Genomic DNA, 15,989 nt, shown 5'->3' with positions numbered 1-15,989 from the left:
ACATGATAGAGTGAAAATAAGTTTTCCTCCCATTCTGTGGGGAAGTGGTACATTTTTGGCTTCTTACTTTGTCCTTCTTCCCCACTTTGTTTGAAACCCTTTCTTAAGTTTAGAATAAGTAAATTGGAGGCTAACTAGTTAGCTCAGTAGCATGCGATGTTTGAAGTGGCGGCCGTCTCTTGTGTCCCTGCAGGGATCCCGTAGCCTGCACATTACAGTTGATCAATGTGATGTAAACAAAGAATAAAAGGCGTGTATAGGAGACATAGGCGTGCTACTTCATGTCTACAGGGCTCTAATAATGGTAAAAGGCATAAGACCATTTATAGTAGTTAATTGGTTCCAGATAAATGAATTTCTGTAATATAGGATTCAATGTTAATAAATGGAATATTTTCGTAATGCGAGCATTGATGACTTTCTGAATACGGTTTTTAACATTATTAGAGCCCTGTAGACAATAAATAACGCCACAACGAGCTCAAACCAGTTAGCCTCAAATGTATTTATTCTAAACTTAAGAAAGGGTTTCAAACAAAGACAAAGTAAGAAGCCCAAAACTTACCACTTCCACACGGAATGGGAGGGAGGGCCGTGTTTTGACTCTTCAAGGTAAGAAGGTAATGTAATGTGACATTACTGCCACCCAGTGACCAGTATGTTACATACCACTTGTATTTCAATATTTGACTAATAATTGACCATAGTGTGCCACGAAACAGTGATAATTAATTTCTGGAAGAAAAAACGTGATATAGCGAGGGAGCGATAAATGAACCGTGACATTGCGAGGGGTGACTGTATGTTGTTTGTATCCTACTACAGTGGTTCCCAAACTTTTCACAGTGTTCGGCTTTCAGTCACCCATGTAGTCACGCTGTTTTTAATTTTTTTTTCCGTGCGCCCCATGACAATTTGCAGACCCCACTTTTGGAACCTAGGCACTCGTATTTCCTGTATATACAGTATGTGCCCTATGATTGCATGAGCAGACCCGAGTGTACATCGTCGCTTGCCCAAAGCATATTGTTTTGGTCTTCAAATGTTTTTCTCTTTCCAGGTGTCTCTCATCACTCTGCAGAAGGCCATAGGAGGTCTGGTGGTGATGTCTGAGGAGATGGACAGGATGTACACAAGCTTTGTGAACAACCAGGTTCCCGCCCACTGGTCAAACTCCTCCTACCCGTCTCTTAAAGGCCTGGCCGCCTGGATCAAAGACCTGAACCTCAGGATCTACTTTGTCCAGGTTTTCTTGGTTTCTTAAGTATCTTTTATTTACGTATTTGTATCATTCACAGACAGTCCCATATGACCAACAGGTAGCGCCAAATGTATTTGTGGCTGTCAATGTGAATGTATGGAAAACACTGCGTAAGCGCTTTAATTGTGTTAGTGTGTTGTGTGTGTGTGTGTGTGTGTGTGTGTGTGTTCAGGAGTTGCAACACTCATAACACATGAATATTAGGTCTTCCACCCTCAGGCATGTTTTTGGTTCATTTCCCCCGACATAAAATGTTCTTCCATGAGACTTGTAAACTGTCTTTACTCACACGCTCAAAAGAAACACAATGAAGAGGTTAAAGTCATCAGTTCATCAAGTGTCACATGTCCGGTAGTTCACAAAAGCAAATCCAGTGAGTCGGTGTCGGTCGCATCATTTCCATCCCACGTGCGCAGTAGGATGAGTGGCTCGTTCCACAGTCAACGTGCAAGCATGCGTTTAAAAGACCTCTCTAACTGTGCTTTTCTCTTGTAGTCTTGGATCACACGTGGCCACCCCAAATCTTTTTGGATCTCTGGATTCTTCTTCCCTCAGGGCTTTCTAACTGGTAAAAATAAAAATGGTTCCTCTTCATCTTTTAATGAACCATGAAAGGAAGTCTCAAAGCTGCCAGAATGTACTTTATTACACGGGGTGGTAATCACAGTGTACATGTTTTTAAATTATATGAAATGCTCAGGAATCCCGAGGAAGCCAACTTAGATATTTTCTCCTTCTTGTTGACATGCAGCAGTCCTGCAGAATCATGCCCGGCATTACAATTTGCCCATCGATGAGCTCAACTTCCGCTTCAACATGGTGCCCATGTACAGGGACCAGAGCGCAGTGACCGAGGCTCTGCGCAACACGAGCAGCAGCGCTGAACTGGAGATGGACAAAGAGGTACTGCCTAGTCGGCACTTGTTCTTCTGCTTGGCTTTTGAGTGGTGTACAATTGATGGTTTTGTAAAGTTACGCATTGTACTAACAGGATTTGGGTGTCTTCACATTCTGAATCTATGACACTTATAACTTGTAACTAACCTCTTGTTTTCAATGAAGAACGGGCTTTTTTTATGTGCATCTGACTAAATGTGATGATCTGGGAATACACCTCATTCGTGACGGGAAACCCCATTCCTTTTACTGACTCAAGTTCTTATGAGTCACTCACTGAAGTGAATCATGTACTCGGTTAGCCAAATTGTAGCTAGTCGGCGAGAGCACCCGTGAGTCAGTGAAACTGCAGTCTTCGTTGAGTACATGTGAGTCAGTGAAACTTGCGTCTTCGTTGAGTGTCCATGAGTCGAGAAGCCGTCAGTCGGTGAAAATGTGTTTTCATTGAGCACCTGTTAGTGAAACTCAAGTCTTCGAGTATCCATGAGTCTGTGAGACTTGAGTCTTCCCAGAGTACTTGTGAATCAGTGAAACTTGAATCTTCCAATATCCGTGAGTTAGTGAAACTTGAGTCTTCGCTGAGCAACTGAGTCAGTGAAACTCAAGTTTTGAGAGTACATTGTACCTAAGAGCCAGTGAAAATTGAGACTTCCGCGAGTAACCATGAGTCAGTGAAACACGTCTTTGTCGAATATCCATGAGTAGAGAACCCGGGAGTCAATGAAAATGAGCCTTCATCAAGCAGCTGTGAGTCAGTGAAACTCTAGTCTTCATCAAGAACCTTTGAGTCGGTGAAACTTTAGTCTTCCAATACCTGTGAGTTAGTGAAACGCAAGTCTTCGTCAAGAAATTGTGAGACAGTGAAACTTTAGTCTTCGTGGAGCAACTGATTCAGTGAAAGTTGAGTGTTTGCGTACCCATGACTCAGTGAAACTTGAGTCTTCATCGAGCACCTGTGAATCAGTGAAACTCGTGTCTTCGTCAAGTATCCATGAGCCAAGAACTCGTGAGTCAGTGAAACTCGAACCTTCATTGAATAGTCGAGTACTCGTGAGTCAGTGAAACTTGTGTCTTCATCCAGTCCCTGTGAGTCAGTGAAACTCGAATCTTCATTGAAAATTCAAAGACTCGTGAGTCAAAAAGAAGCTTGAAACGCGAGTGCCCGTTGATTACTCATGAGTCAGTGAAATTCAAGTGTCCATCGAGCAGTTGTGAGGCAAGTTCGGAACGTCTTGTTCATGACTTGCACATTTCTGTGCTGTATATATTTAAGGTATTGGCTTTTCAACATGGTAGGTTTTTGATACGTACGCCGTGCTTTTGCACAACGTTACTTAAGTGCACTGATGCTATTGTGATGCGGTTAGGAACAAAAATTCACACATGAAATACATTTTTAACAAGATTGCTGCATCACGTCCCTTCAATGCATAATCTCCAATGTGCGTCTCACACTGCCGTCTGTTAGCGTCTCTCCTTTTGGTAACACCAATGAAACACGTGATACAAAGCTCGGGCGGCACACTGGACCAATGCATCGTTGGATAACGGCTCCAAAATAAAAAGATGATATCGCTCAATATCGCTTACTTGTGATGCAGTTGCCAGTGCCCGAAGATGGCGTGCTCGTGCACGGCATGTTCATGGAGTCCAGTCGCTGGGATGATGACAACATGGTGATAGAAGACTCGTTACCTCGAGTGATGGTCTCCACTCTGCCAGTGGTGCATTTTGAGCCGCAGCAAAACTATGAGGCTGAGCCCGGTCTCTATCACGCTCCCCTGTACAAGACCTCCGCCAGGGCGGGAACTCTTTCCACCACAGGTACATACAGTATTATGCTGCCTTGTGTCATTTCTGTCGGCTTGTGTTCATATCAGTTGTTATTTTTCCCTCATGCTTTGTCTCCCTCTAGGCCACTCGACTAATTTTGTTGTGACAGTATTGCTTCCGTCAAACCGACCCAGCGACTACTGGATATCCAAAGCCTCTGCTCTGTTGTGCCAGTTAGACGATTAAGTCCAATTTAATCAAAAGTGAATGCATATTTTCACATTTTGAATAACTTGACTGCGAAGGTTCAGCCTGTGTCATAAAGCATTCTAAAACATGAATGATATTATCAGTTGGACATTTTTTATCCAGTTGTGCTGTCGAAGGTAGTGATGGGGAAACTCCATTCCTTTTACTGACTCCTGTTCTTATGATTCACTCACTCACTCACTCACTCACTCACTCAGTTGGACCCCAAAGCAGATGGACACGGTGGTGCAAAATTTAGAGAGACATAGTCTTTCCAACGTGTCCTGGGTCTCTCCCGAGGCCTCCTATCAGTCGAACGTGCCCTGAACACCTCCCCAGCGGGGCGTCCAGGAGGCATCCTGACCAGATGCCCAAGCCACCTCATCTGGCTCCTCTCAGTGCGGAGGAGCAGCACTTCTACTTAGAGTTTGTCCCAGATGACAGTGCTTCTCACCTAATCTCTAAGGGAGAGCCCAGCCACCCTACGGAGAAAACTCATTTCAGGCACTTGTACCCACGACAGCTAGAAAAAAACTACGAACCAAATATAGGCGAAGCCACACATGGAAAAATGACTGAACTAAACACAAGTAGCACAGAGGAAAGAACACAGTCCGGAGCCAGAATGCAGTCCACATAGGGAACAAGAAGCCGTAATTTCAGGTGCACAGCAGGTAGCAGTATGGGGCCCCGCCCAGGAACTATCATACAAGGCTCTGTGCAGACACAAAGACGGCAGCGGCAACCAGAAGATAACCAAAAAATAGCATCCATTCATTGTTAGGAGAATGTGGAGGGCAGTGGCGCAGCCACAAATGTTCCATTGGGGTGGCCAAGGTGAGACCATTGAATGATGAATTGATTTTAACTCGCAGTCATTAAGACAATTCCAATTTTAATTCATCAATGACACATTTAGGTCATTATTTAAAGGTTTATTTTTTTATTTCATGAATTAATGGCACATTTAATAACACATTCATGTGTTTTGTTTAAATGTTAATGAATTAATGGCACATTTAAGTAATTACTTCAAGATGTATTCATTTATTTCATTCTGTCCCATTTCATCCTCCTTAGTTTACTGTTATTTGTGTGCGTGTGTGTGCATGTGTGTGTGTGGGTGTGTGTGTGTGTGTGTGTGTGTGTGTGTGTGTGTGTGTGTGTGTGTGTGTGTGTGTGTGTGTGTGTGTGTGTGTGTGTGTGTGTGTGTGTGAGGGCACGATTACTCACCAAAGCAAATATTCTCGGAGAGGCAGGTGTGTGACCTTCCTTGTTACTCTTAGTCTACTGAACAAAGTCCACAGAGATCTCTTCCAGCTGACCTGGCACCAACAGAACCACCAAAAAGAGCCAACATGAGTCACCAGGATTACGTGACTCCACCCCTCACTCAGGAGTTGTGTTACTGTTCCTGACATGGGATGCACCACCGGGTGAAAATGCACCATGTGTGTTCTGTGGAAACATGCTGTCACACGGCTGTGTGTCATACCGAGGTGGGTTTCCCAATGTTTTTTGGTCACCCTGATTTAAAAGCTGGTTCCTCTGTCATAATGCCAGGACAAGCGTGACATTTCAAAGATGACTTTGCTGATTAAGTGTTGTTCTGGTTACGTTACTTCTGATTGTCTGATTTTGGCCTACATCGCTTGTTCATGAGTGAGGAAAGGCTGGAGTGAGCGCTCGATAGGCGGATTCACACAGCGTCTGCGGTAATGTGGTGGAGAGCTGAACCGGAAGGCACAGCTCTTGATTTACCGGTTGATCTACGTTCTTACCCTCACTTATGGTCATGAGCTTTGGGTCGTGACCAAAAGAGCAAAATCGCGCATAGAAGCGGCTAACATGGGTTTCCTTCGTAGGGTGGCTGGAGGTCAGAGTAGAGAAACTGCTCCATCACAGTTGAGGTGTCCAGGAAGCATCTAGTCAGATGCTTCCTGGACACCTCCCCGGTGAGGTGTTTCTGGGAATGCCCAGCCAGGTGGAGGCCCCGGGGCAGTCCTTGACATGCTGGAGGGATTATGTCTCACAGCGGGCCTGGGTTTGCCCCAGGGTCCCCATGGTGGAACTGGAAGAGGCGGCAACTGGGACTAACATTGCGATTCTTGCCGGATCATTCCAGTGTTTTTATTTCGATTGCTAGTTTCGATGTGCGGTTTGCCAACCGGAAAAAATAGCCGCAAATACCAACGAAGAAGAAGCCGGCGATCTCCGGTGAAGAAGCGGCCAAACAGTTTGTCTTAACGTCGTGAAAAAAGCAGTCGGCTCAGTGCAACATTTGCAACAGATGATATCATGCAAAGCAGGGTGCACAACCAACATGATTCATGTTCACACATTCCATCCATTTTCCCCCGCTATTTGCGGGAGCAGCAGTCTCAGCAGGGAAGCCCATACTTCCCGGTCCCCAGCCACCTCTTCTAGTTCCACCAGGACTCGTTCTTTTGGTCACGACCCAAAGCTCATGACCATAAGTGAGGGTAGGAACGCAGATCAACACATTCATGGTGTAAAAATAACAGACTACCTCGTCTTTGATGCGCTACGTCGGACTTCCTCTAAACAGTCAGTATTTGGGAGGTCAAACAATAAATGACGTCTGTCTCATTACAGAGAGAGGGTTACAGGATGCTAGCTGATGTGGAAGTTTGGTGTAAATAAAGGACGGGAGCTACAGGTACAGCGAGGCAAGTTTATCATGTGCACAGTACGTATCTGTTAGCGACAGTCAAGGGACGTTCTCAACTCACACAACACACTTCCGGCCTTCAAAATAACTAAACTGGGCAACATCCTGTTTACTTGTGTTAACAAATTAAGGGTTTCATGAAAAATAGCTTACACCAACATTGAGGCAGCAAACCAAGTATACTACTTTTCAAAAGTAAACATCCTCACTCCCGGAACTTTAAGAGTCGTGTCGGGTGTCGAGTTGACAGTCCGAGCTATTAGCTTGACGCCTAGTGCCCCCTACTCTCATTCCAAAGGACCCTGCTTCGAGACGATAGCGGAGCGCGGGGGTAGCAGAGCCAAGCGGGTTACACCCCCGCGACCCGGACCCGGATAAGTGGAATAAAATAGATGGATGGATGCTGTAGTGGTGAATATTGATTAAAATGCAAGTTTGAACGTATGTTCTTTATTTTTCTTGACTTCAATCCTTCAAAGTAGAACAAACCACAGTGAAACCACAAAGTAAACACTTATGTTGATCAAAGCACAACACCAGTGGGTTTTTTTTTTTGTTTATCTTTTTTTTTCATCTTCAACCTTGTGACGTCAAGTCAAGTGTCCACACCAACAGAAGTCTTTCCAGCTTTGAGGTCTGGATTTCCTGAATAGGAATCTGCATGTTCCACACACAGTAGCATGGTGCTTTACATGTGACAACAGGCACAGAACAAAAGTGCCATTGATTCTTTGTATTAGCTTTTTCCCGCCATCGCACATATTCTGTAATTTAGATGCAGAATCCATGACACCTGTCCCTTTGTTTGGCTTTGATGTAAGAAACTCACATTATTGCTGAGCCTGCAGGTTTAAATGAACACATCAACATTTAAATAAAATAAAACAGTATTGTTGTGTAGCTGTGAGCTGGAAGATGTGAAACCACCCAATCGTACGGTGCGTGTTGTTGCTGAACTAAAAGATGATCGATTCATGTCAAAGATTTTTTTTTTAATTTTGTACAAATATAGTCAAGGCCAAAGCTCATCACTTCAAAAGCTCCCAGGGTGGAAATCTAATATATCAACAAGGGGCATTTTTGTTTGTTTTGGGGGGTTTTGGGACCCCCATTGTAGATTGACTCTTTCTTTGCACTAAAGCGGAGGTCAACTTGACCTGATGGTGTTCTTTTCTAACATGTGTTGCTAAATTCCTTAAGTGTAAAATACATCCATTACATAAGCCCAGGGTCTCCCAAAAGCCCCATTCCCGTAGATGGAAGGATGTCCAGATAAGGAGTAACTTCTGGTAATATCACAATATTTCTGACTTTCATTCATTTTCTATGCCGCTTGTCCTCACTAGGGTCGCTGAGGTATGCTGGAGCCTATCCCAGCTGACTCTGGGCGAGAGGCGGGGATCACCCTGGACTGGCCGCCAACCACTTGCAGGATATTTCTGACTCCAGTTTAAAGGTAGTCACTGGTGACAGGAGTTCTTACAGTTTCGCTTGAGTGTGTCAATGCCAGACGTTGGTGCTTCCAGTTTCTCTTGGTGTTCCAACAACTCGATCAAAGATCAGTAAATAAGTCGCTGCCATTGAAAAGCTGTACAGCTGACATTCGGAAGGGACATGGAAGTGAAGTGTAAAATGTGTTATATAAGGGCGCTAATCCTCCCTGCATGATGTTTCCCAGTGATTACAGTGAAGTGTTTGTCTTTCACTGGGTATTACAGTGTGAAATAGAAAAAGCACTCAGCGTCTCTACTGGGTCAACAGTAGATTGGGTCAGAGTAGATTTGGAAATCCCTCAGAGGAGCAAATATTGTCTTTCAGCCAATGACAGTGTGAAGCTTGCACACTGGACGGAAGATAAACATTTAAATGAACGTGACTGACACACTCAACTTGTGCACCCAATGTACAGAGCCACCTTTTGACCTGTGCAGGAATGAAAGGAACGGGGTATCAGTTGGTATGGCAGGACCCGCTGCTCGCTGAGAAGAGCGATGCATGCTTTCACGCTAGAATCTCCAAAAGTGTGTGTCCAATATGACCAGAAGAAGACGCTGGATTTGTCGCTAGTCGCTTTTTAAAAAAAATAAATAAATCTAGAGGGCCCTGAATACTCGGTAAACGCAAAACTGATCCCTCCTGCAACGTCTTCTTATTCTCTGGCAGACCAGGTGCGCATGAGGTGCATTAAAGGAAAACTGCCCATCATCCACAATCCTTTCTCTTTGTAAAGATATAAAAACAGCTAAAAAGTTCAGTATTACATGCTATCATGAAGGGGCCTGTTGGGAGGTGTGTCCCATTACGTGCATTAATGAGCTGTCTCGTTGATCTGTTTTTATATCTTCAGAACGCACAGACGAGTGTGTTCATGTCTCACACAAGGATTGTGGATGATTTTTTTAAAAAGTGCATTTTTCCTTTTAAGAAGCAGAGTTACGATGCCACCTACTGTATGGAGTTGGAACGACTAGTTACATTCACTGTCCCATTAGAATGCGCTCATGAGCCCGGGCCAACAGGTGCGCTTGTGGCAGCCACGGATAGATGAGTGTTATACTGATACCAGCTGATTTTTGCTGAATCATGAAACATTTGATCGCATCCCTGCCAGACGAAAGAATGAGAAATAGAAGGTGTCTGACGTATGGAAGCAGCAACTGTAGAATGCAGGATCTTGTAGGGCAGGGGTGGGCAAACGTTTGGACTCGCGGGCCACATTGGCTTAAACAATTTGGCCGAGGGGCCGACTATACATGGGGGGGTCATCAAACAGAACGACATACTCACGGTGCAACGGAATAACACATCCACAGCAAGTTAACGTATCACATCAACGACTGCCACTACGTGGGTGACAAACAACTAAACTTGTAACTTAAGCTGTTATTTACAGTACAAGTGCCCGCAGGGCATGCTGGGTAGTCCTGTGGCGAATGAACGTTTACTTACCTGGCAAACTCCTCAACATGTTTTGCAATTAAGCAAAAATGCAACAAACATGGCGACACGTTGAGAGAGGTCCACAAGCTACCCAGCATGCCTTGCGGCGGGAATATACGGGTGTAATTTTGGCATGGGTGCTGTGCGTAGACATTAGTTGTTTGCCCACATGGTGCAGTAAGTGCGTCACATGTGTGTTGACGTGTTCTGTTGTTTGGATCGTTTTTTGTATGCTACAGATTGCGTCATTTCCTGTGCGACCCGAGCGTGCCACAGTAGCACTGCAAGTCATGTTGCCAGCTGCAGTTCTGATGTTAAAGGTTTAAAAAAAGAAAAGTCATTTGGAAATGCCCGGATTAAGACGTTTGGCGGATCTGATGTGGCCCGCGGGTCGCAGTTCGCTCGCCCCCGTTTTCGGGCTTGGGTTGTGTGTGGTGTGTTTAACATGAGGTGCTCCGCTTCATGTGAAGTCCTTGGACACGGCCTCGATGAAGTTGGGAGCAGACATGAGGATGGTGAACGTGCAGATGATGGAGAAGAGCGAAAAGGCCACCAGGCACAAACGATCCACCACCGCCGCTGCAAACTTCCACTCGCTACAGATGGCCTCTCCCTCATCCTGCTCTCGGAAGCGCCTGGCGATGTACTGCACTTCCTCCAAGATCTGGGAAATTTCCGGTAGTTGCTCCAGAAATATAGTCCTTGTTTGAGCCGAGTGGACGTCACCCGGCGACAAGCCAGCGGGTCTGTCGCCACCTCCTCCACCACCGCTGCTACACATCAGCACACCCGAATCAGCACTGGGCGGGAAAGAAGCGTTGTCTGTTCCCGTGGAATGATATCCCACGTAGAGGTTCATATTCCCATTGATGGTTGACTGCGATGCCTGGCCTGGTATGCTGCTCATCTGGACGCTGTTGGTGCTGGTGTGGTGAGGAGAGGCGTGGGGGTACTTGTACGTTGAGCAACTCCTGGGCTGGCTTCTTGTTTTTACTTCCTCTCCAGGCTTTTTCATGCGCAGAAACCAAGCACACCAGTTGAGGAGGATGACTCGGACCTAGATGGGGAGAGACCGACACAAAGGTGAAAGAAGAGCAGCAATCAGTTGTTGGATACAAAAAAGGGCCATTCTCAAACTGCTGCCACAAAGTCAGAAGCATAAAAAGAATTCTCCAAAAGGTCTTGATGAAAAATTAAAATTGATGAAAAAAGTACAACCACAACAATTGTGAAGGCAATACCAAAGCTCTCCAACCAATGATATAACCAATGATAGGTCACCTACCCATTTGGGCATCTTTCCTCCATGGGGGTCGTGGTGGTGGAACTGTAGAACCAGAACTGTCACGACCACAGATAAGCCCACAATCATCATTGTGCTGGCAAAGTACTGCGCTAAAAGGAAGAAGAAAAAGCTTCACCTTCCACGTGACCCAGAAAAGATTACAATTAAAGATGATAAACAAGCATGCATGAGAGGTGCAATACATGCTGAAAGCGCCACACCAGTCCTACGCACATTTCATTGGCATCCCGTCAAGTGATCCATCCAAAAACCACATATTTTCATGTCCAAAATAAAATTGCAGTTGCGTTAAAGCCTGTCAAAGCAAGGACATTTTTTTCTCATCTATCAGCGGAGCGACATGTGCAATGCATTAGCATGTCCACTCTTGTAGCATTCCAGTGTGCTAATGGATCTTTTTTTTTTTTTTTTGATGCAGTAATGCGGAGCAGCGTCGCTATCTGTCGCGTCCTAGCATCTCATGACTTACGTCTCTTGACATGTTAGTGAATAGTTGATGATAACAACACGTATTGAATGATATCACACGCTGTCCAATGTAGACGTGTCTTGACGATAAAGTTGTTTTTTTCATTCATTTATTCATTTCTACCTTTTCTGCCCCTTCAAGGAAGTCTGCATACAACCTGGAATGGTTGCCAGCCAATCACAGGGAAGTATTATGAAGTGGAATTTAACACTGAAACCACTGCTGCCATCGAGAAGCACATAAAAACCCTACAGAAGCCAAAAGGATGAATGTACATGTTAAAAATATTTATTAGGACTATCTTAGGGATTTAGCCGCCATGCATAAAAGTCTGCTGCTGGGGTTTTGTTCAGCTTGCAGTCATCTTCTCTGTCGTGGATTTTGCCAGCACAACTAGAACTTGCAGATGAAACTCCCCAGGGGCAAAATAATTGAATTTATGTATTCTACTCTTATTTAATGGAAATAGGAGAAGAAAATTGGTTTGAATTCATTTGACTGTGACCAATATTGAAAAATATTGCATCATTCTCCACTGCTTGTCTGGACTGGACCGGCTGGTCACCAGCCAATCGCCGGGCATGTATACATATGTTTACATATGCGTGTTTGTCATTCAAAGGAAATGGGCACACCAAATATGCATATGTTCTTTTTTCTTCCGTTTTTTGGGGCGGAGATAAAAGATTCATGATGAGTTAACTGAACACGTTTGGATCATGTGTTTATTACTCATTGCAGCAGATCCCCGCTATCCCCGACCCCTCCAAACCCGCCTGCTAGCTTGACGTTGGCATTCTCCGCCGATTTCACGTCAACATCTGCAATAAAAGCGACTGTTATGTAATTATCAGGTAGGAAGGTATCTAACAAGCTGGATGTATGCTGTACATTTTCTTTTATTATCACATATTTATAGATTAGGCCTCTAGTAGAGGACCCAAGCTTGAAGGAGATTCCGGTCATAATTTTTTAAAGTATAGCAATTGTGGCTAAAAGTGGATTTCCGTGCAGTAGGATTCTTCATTTATAAATGGAATATTATTATAGTTAGAACATAGAAAACCTGTGTACAACCTTCTAAATGCCGTTTAGAGCCCTCTAGACATGAAATATTGCCTCATAGTCACCTTTATAACATAATAAGACATAACAAGACATAATATAGAGTCACACTAAATGGTCGAGTTCTTACTTCCTGTTCTGTACAGTACTTCCTGCAGTGGCTATTGTCTCATCAATGTAACATTACTGTGTAGAATACTACATATTATCACAAAGTCTTTGAATGCATCTTCAGAGTGAAAATACTCTGTGGTCTGACGAGACAAAAGTTGAACTTTTTGGAAGGTGTGTGTCCCATTTCATCTGGCGTAAAAGTAAGGCCGCATTTCAGAAAAAGAACGTCATAGCAACAGTAAAATTTGGTGGTGGTAGTGTGATGGTCTGGGGCTGTTTTGCTGCGTCAGGACCTGGAAGACTTGCTGTGATAAATGGAAGCATGAATTCTGCTGAAGGAGAATCTGTTGGTGACCTCAAGCTGAAAGCAACTTGGGTTCTGCAGCAGGACAATGATCCAAAACACACCAGCAAGTCCACCTCTGAATGGATGAAGACTTTCGAGTGGCCTAGTCAAAGTCCTGACCTGAATCCTATTGAGATGCTGTGGCATGACCCTAAAAAGGCGCTTCAGGCTGGAAAGCCTCCAATGTGGCGGAATTACAACAATTCTGCAAAGATGAGTGGGCCAAAATTCCTCCCCAGCGCTGTAAGAGACTCATTGCAAGTTATCACAAACGCTTCATTGCTGCTAAGGGGGGCCCAACCAGTTATTAGGTTTAGGGGGCCATCACTTTTTCACACAGGGCCATGCAGCTTTGGATTTTTTTTCTCCCTTAATAATAAAAAGTTACAGATTTAAAAACTATGTTTTGTGTTCAGTTGTGACAAAACCAAAAATCTACAAATTTGCAAGGCTGCGACCGCTGAATGGCGACTGCACTGCTTTCCACTTTGTGTTGTGAAACAGAGAAGCCGAGGCGTGTCTTACCAATCAGAGGAACAGAGTCTGATGTCGCAGGCATGATCTCCGCTACCAGCAGCATGAACACCGTCAGAGACAGCAGCACGGTGATGCCTGCCAAGGAGGTGAGAACATGAGAAGGTTGACTGCACACCTTTGAATAGAAGCTGCTTTCAGAACGACTGACAAGACCGGCAGATTTATTTTGGAACTGTCACTTGTCGTCTCTTCAAACCGCAAGGGAATACGTCCTGGGACACTTTGTCTTTGTTCTGTTCATGATCGAGTCAAGGGTAGCATAAACATGGAGTAGTGGGAGAACAACTGTCACTGTGTCTTGGGGCACCTGTCCAGCTCTGTCATTTATCAATCAGGTGTGATCTTAGCTCTCCCTCAATCTCTTTTGAGGGGACAGTGTAGGGAAGACGCCCTCATCTTTGACCTTGCAGTTGTTTCTGATGAATACAAGAGGGAAAATGTGTAACCCGCTAGGCATGCTGGGTACCGGGATAAAAATTCTGTGAAACAGTATTGTTGTGCGTGTGTAAGCGTCTATTTGGTAGAGTTACATTGTGTGTGATTGGTCGTACCAAGTGAGATCTTCTCCCCAGAGTCTGCAGGGAGCAGGAAGACCAGCAGGGCCAGGCCGGAGATGAGCACGCAGGGGATAAGCAAGTTGAGACCATAGTAAAGTGTCCTACGGCGCATGGTGACAGTGAACGTCACATCAGGGTACGGCTCTTTGCAACAGTCGTAGTACAGCTCATTGCGTTTGGCCGGCACACCTACAAATACATGACAAGAACAAAAGGGGTCAAATAGCGGTGCTCACTTCTGTGTTGTGTTTTGGATCTCATTGAATGTTATTAGGGATGCTCCAGTAGGTCGGCCACCGATCAGTATTGTCCGATTTTCGTAAAGAGGGAGTAGCACAAGCTACCCAGCATGCCTTGCGGTGGGAATATATGGGTTTAATTTTGGCAAGGGTGTTATGCGTAGACGTTTATTTGTATGCTCACATGTGTGTTGACGTGTTGTTTGGATCGCTTCCAAATCGCACAAGACTACAGGTTGCTTCTGACTATTTCCTGTGCGACCCAAGCGTGCCACAGTAGCACCGCCACAAGTCATGCTGCCAGCGACAGTTTTGATGTTAAAGGTTTAAAAAAAGAAGGAATTTGGAAACGCCCAGTGGGTCGAATTAAGATGTTTGGCGGGCCTGATGTGGCCTGCGGGCCACAGCTTGCCCCCCCCCCGCTTTATTGCCTTTATATTAGTGTTGGAAAGTTTGGCTCCTTGGGCTCGCCTCCCTAAGAAGAGCGGTCTCTTTCGACTCGCAAAAGACTCCTCAGACATTTTTGGTGCAAAAAGTTGAACTCCAGAGCTCCCCCCTACTCTCCTCAATTGCCATTGTTCACTTGCGGCAATACTTGTTAATTATTACCGACTTATGGTGACTGAGATGTGTTTTCTGCGGAAAAAACAGCCTATTTTTGGAGAAAAAAATGTATTTCAGCACATTTGGCAACCACGTTACCAATTTGAGTGTTGAGCTGCAGAAAGGAAAGAAACAACAATCAGCGGTGAGAACAAATCAACTTGGCACGACCTTAATGAGACGCATTACTGGCAAACTGGATGGGATCAGCAACATCAAATATGCTTTGGTAAGAAGCCATAAAAGTGTATTTTACCCGTAGGGGTGATGATGTATGGGCTTGAATGTATGCATGATTACCTGTGTAACACATTAGAGATTACTTTTCAAATAATTGAGGGCTTTCCATCTCATTTCATCAAATCTACACGGCCTGAACACTTGGCAGAAACAGCCTTTCATAGCCGTCTATTAACATGATGGATTGCTGGATATGCATTGGTGTGCGTGTGTGTGTGTGTGTGTGTGTGTGTGTGTTCTTGGCCAGCTTGATGAGTGACTGTGCCTGAATGAATTGACCCATTCCTGGGCCAGCTGTCACCCCACACATCCAGAGCCGCCCCTTCGTTCCTCCAACCAGATGGGTACCCTTATAGGGTACTTTAGGAGTACATGTCAGTAGGAATACATACTTTGGATTTGATTCATATCACAGTTGCTAAAAATTGTCTTGGAAATAGTGTGTGTGTATGTACAGTGGGCAAAATACGGTGCCCCCCCCAGATGTATCGGATGTTGCCTACGTTGCTTTAGACTGAAAATGCTTGTTTGAACCCGCCCGTTTTTCTCGTGAGCAAAAGTAGTGGAACATGTGACTGACAGGTGTGTTGTGTTGCCCAGGTGTGTCTTCTTACATTGCTTATTTATTCAATAACTAGCGCTAGGGATGTCCCCATCTACATTTTTTAGCTTTTGATCCGATCCGGTACTGATGGATTGTT

At 44.7% G+C, this 15,989-nt stretch overlaps 2 protein-coding genes across 5 annotated transcripts in view; one reads left to right on the top strand and one right to left on the bottom strand.

The window, feature by feature from the left end:
• The window catches only part of dnah6 (dynein, axonemal, heavy chain 6), a 67,542-nt gene extending 62,351 nt beyond the window's left edge, over positions 1-5,191 (top strand). For all 3 annotated transcript variants that reach the window (XM_054779058.1, XM_054779059.1, XM_054779060.1), the window contains 5 exons: positions 1,061-1,246; positions 1,757-1,829; positions 2,013-2,164; positions 3,760-3,982; positions 4,074-5,191. In XM_054779058.1, coding sequence (XP_054635033.1) covers positions 1,061-1,246; positions 1,757-1,829; positions 2,013-2,164; positions 3,760-3,982; positions 4,074-4,177 — 738 coding nt within the window. In that variant the 3' untranslated portion in view covers positions 4,178-5,191. The remainder of the gene's footprint in view (positions 1-1,060; positions 1,247-1,756; positions 1,830-2,012; positions 2,165-3,759; positions 3,983-4,073) is intronic.
• Positions 5,192-7,210: 2,019 nt separating this feature from the next.
• The window catches only part of LOC129182463 (neuronal acetylcholine receptor subunit alpha-7-like), a 38,918-nt gene continuing 30,139 nt past the window's right edge, over positions 7,211-15,989 (bottom strand). Inside the window, exons 12-15 of one of the 2 annotated variants that reach the window (XM_054778619.1) lie at positions 14,201-14,395; positions 13,638-13,724; positions 11,098-11,207; positions 7,211-10,869 (exon numbers count right to left, since the gene is read on the bottom strand). In XM_054778619.1, coding sequence (XP_054634594.1) covers positions 10,273-10,869; positions 11,098-11,207; positions 13,638-13,724; positions 14,201-14,395 — 989 coding nt within the window. In that variant the 3' untranslated portion in view covers positions 7,211-10,272. The remainder of the gene's footprint in view (positions 10,870-11,097; positions 11,208-13,637; positions 13,725-14,200; positions 14,396-15,989) is intronic. The other variant, XM_054778620.1, reaches the window with a different exon arrangement.

This window comes from Dunckerocampus dactyliophorus, chromosome 6 (genome assembly GCF_027744805.1).
Source record: "Dunckerocampus dactyliophorus isolate RoL2022-P2 chromosome 6, RoL_Ddac_1.1, whole genome shotgun sequence".
Classification (NCBI taxonomy): domain Eukaryota; kingdom Metazoa; phylum Chordata; class Actinopteri; order Syngnathiformes; family Syngnathidae; genus Dunckerocampus; species Dunckerocampus dactyliophorus.
Note: the sequence above shows the minus strand (reverse complement) of the source record. Positions and strands in the feature narration are given on the sequence as shown.